The sequence below is a fragment of the Monoraphidium neglectum genome, assembly GCF_000611645.1.
Source record: "Monoraphidium neglectum strain SAG 48.87 unplaced genomic scaffold scaffold05984, whole genome shotgun sequence".
Taxonomy (NCBI): domain Eukaryota; kingdom Viridiplantae; phylum Chlorophyta; class Chlorophyceae; order Sphaeropleales; family Selenastraceae; genus Monoraphidium; species Monoraphidium neglectum.
Genome location: NW_014007649.1, coordinates 1 through 2622, shown reverse-complemented (window position 1 = coordinate 2622; position 2622 = coordinate 1). Strand labels below are relative to the sequence as shown.

At 62.9% G+C, this 2622-nt stretch overlaps 1 protein-coding gene across 1 annotated transcript; it reads right to left on the bottom strand.

The window, feature by feature from the left end:
* Positions 1 to 105: 105 nt before the first annotated feature.
* Positions 106 to 2241, bottom strand: MNEG_16101 (hypothetical protein; the record flags this gene model as incomplete). The annotated part of the gene is made up of 6 exons (XM_014035428.1): positions 106 to 114; positions 535 to 624; positions 868 to 912; positions 1295 to 1406; positions 1775 to 1868; positions 2202 to 2241. 6 exons carry the CDS (start codon positions 2239 to 2241, stop codon positions 106 to 108), a joined length of 390 nt encoding a protein of 129 aa, XP_013890882.1.
* Between the last annotated feature and the right edge of the window lie 381 nt (positions 2242 to 2622).

Here is a 2622-nt window from a genome sequence, read left to right as displayed (position 1 = left end):
GGGTGGGGGTCAGTGATGGGTCGAGGGCGATGCTTTGAGGGGTAGGGGGCCAGTGAGTGAGCTGTGGAGGCTGGCTTCAGGGGCCGGGGAGGATTCAGGTGGCGGTTATGCGGGCTAGATGGCTTGGCGGACTGTTGGGTTGAGCAAGGGACGGGTTGGAGTGAAGGCAGTCGGAGGTTGGGGTGGGGCTGTGGGGAGCGGGTTGACGGGGTGGCCGGCAGAATGGACGCGGCTGCGTGTGCTTTTGGAGCGGCGGCCCGTGTCGTCTGTCATCGCGGCGCGACCCTCGCCCGCGTTGGGCGTCAGGGGCATAGAGTGATGCTTTCCCCAAAACAATTGCAACGCAACAATCGAAATGCGCACAGCAAATATGCAACGTGACCACCACCACATGCAAGCCTGCACCCCTTCCTGCTGCTGTCCAGGAGCAGTGGGGCCACGCGGAAGCCCTAGGCTCTCCTGAATGTAGGCCGTTCTCATACCCCCCTTGCCTACCGTCCCCCCCCCCCACAACCCCATCAAACCACGGCCTACCTTGAGCTGCAGCCCGCAGGCCATGAGGGCCGCCTTGACGGCCGCCACCATCTCCTCGATGTCATCGCCGATGTACTCCTTGCCCGCACCCTGGGTGGACCGCAGCGGTTGGTGGGGTTGAAGGTTAGGGCCGAGGGTTTAGGGCGCAGCGGGGAGGGAGTGCGGGAGCGGTTTGGGGTCGAGGCACGCACGGGGTGCCTGTCGGCTCGCTGCGTGAAAGAGCGCCCCTGCCACAGTTGAGGGTTGAGGATGGGGGCCTTGAAAAAGATGGGAGCTGAGCAGAGACAAGGTGTTCAGACGAGTTGGCGCGTGATGATCCAGATTCCAACCCACCTTGAATGGGATCTTGGTGGACACGATGCTCACGTACACCCCCACCTGCGGGGCGCGGAAGAGTTGGGGGTGGTGGGGGCGGGAGAGGGGCGTGTCTGAGCAGGGGTATGTCTGCCTGGCCTGTAGCGGGATCATTGCATGCCTGGTTTCAAGTTGGAAGGGGTGTTGCTGCAGGCGGGCGTGGTGGCACGGCTTGGCCAACAGCCTCATCTCTGGCTGGGACGCTTCGCGGCGCCCACCACTGGGGCCCAAAACTATGACTGCTGGCCCCATGCCAAACCCGCTGCCACCCAACCAAAAAAACCAGACACTCTCAATTGTTCGACACCACTTTTGACAAAAGCGTATACCCTGAGAGTAAACACACACACACTCTCTCTCACACACACACGACAGGCAACGCACCACCGCAGCAGGGCCAGCGCACCTTGTCTGTGTGCTGGTTGATCTTGTAGGTGGCCCAGTTGACCCTCTTGGCGGCGGTCTTGGTGATGACGTCATTGCCACCCTCAAACAGCAGCGGGATTCGGTTGGCAAACCTTTGACCGAAGCCGGCGGCGGGGGCAGGGGCGGGGTGAACATCTCAATAGTCAGCCTGCTAGGTGGGTAAACAGTATCCGGCAACCCAGCCGCATCCCGAGGCACGCCAGTGCCAGGACAGCCGTCCAAGCGCCAGGCACGGTCTTGCATCAAGAGACTCTCCAAAGCTGATGGGCCCAGTCGCAGCCCGAACAATTGCGCAATATCACCACCCTGTGACGGTCTGCCTGCCTGACCCTGCACGGCCCAAGTGGCAGCCGGGGCCCTCGAGCAAGCTGCATGCAGGCTCCAAAAACCCTAGAACTTCTATCCTCAGTTGGTCTCAACAGGGGCCACGTCCAGGCCCCAACTACGGGCCGTGCCCCACCTGTATATGTTGAGCCCTGGCTTCATGTCGCGGCCGCCCACGCTGACGGCCGCCTCCACCAGGAAGGCGTGGCCCTCAAACACGCGCACGTCACCTTGCCAGGCGGGATGGCGTGGCGGCTTCAGAGGAATCGGGGTGTCAGGGTTCAGGGTAAAGATTTGGGATTCGAGGGCGGGAAGGCCTCCAGGCGGCGCCATGCCGCGCCATGCAATCTGCTAGCAGGTGAAAAAGTGGTCCTCGTCACGCCTCGGAGGGACGGACGAGGCGCGGCGCCTGGCATAAACTGGGAGGTCCCTTTCATCGGGCCCGTCTCCGGTCCCCTGGGTTGCCCACCACCATGCAAACACCGTACGCTGCAGAGCCCCAATAGCACACAAGCAGCGTGAGGCCCAACCCCCTCGCGCCCATCTCAAGCGGCTGGTCTCACTGGAGTGTGTCGCTATGAGCTCTGGCCGCAGCTCCTTCATGACCCCCAGCCGCAGGTTGTACTCCCCTGCCGGGCTCAGGTGGTCGCCACTGGGGTGCAGGGGGCCAGGGGGGCAGGAACAAGGGCAACGGGGATGGTGATGATGATGGTGATGCTAGTGATAGTAATAGTGATGATGATAATGGGAGAAGGGAACGAGAGAGAGAGAAGGTGATGAGAGCGGAAGAAGTTGTCAACCTGGGTTTGCTCTACTGTATTGTGCGCTGGCGAGGCGGGGCCGAGGGCGGCGGCACGCCGACAAATTGGATTCTGCAGCCTGGGGCGCGACGCCTCTGCGCCAGAGCAGGGACGGCGCGCGTCCACAGAGAGACGGACCGCTACGCCTTCCCCCTTGCCACCCGTCGCCCCTCGCGGCAACCCC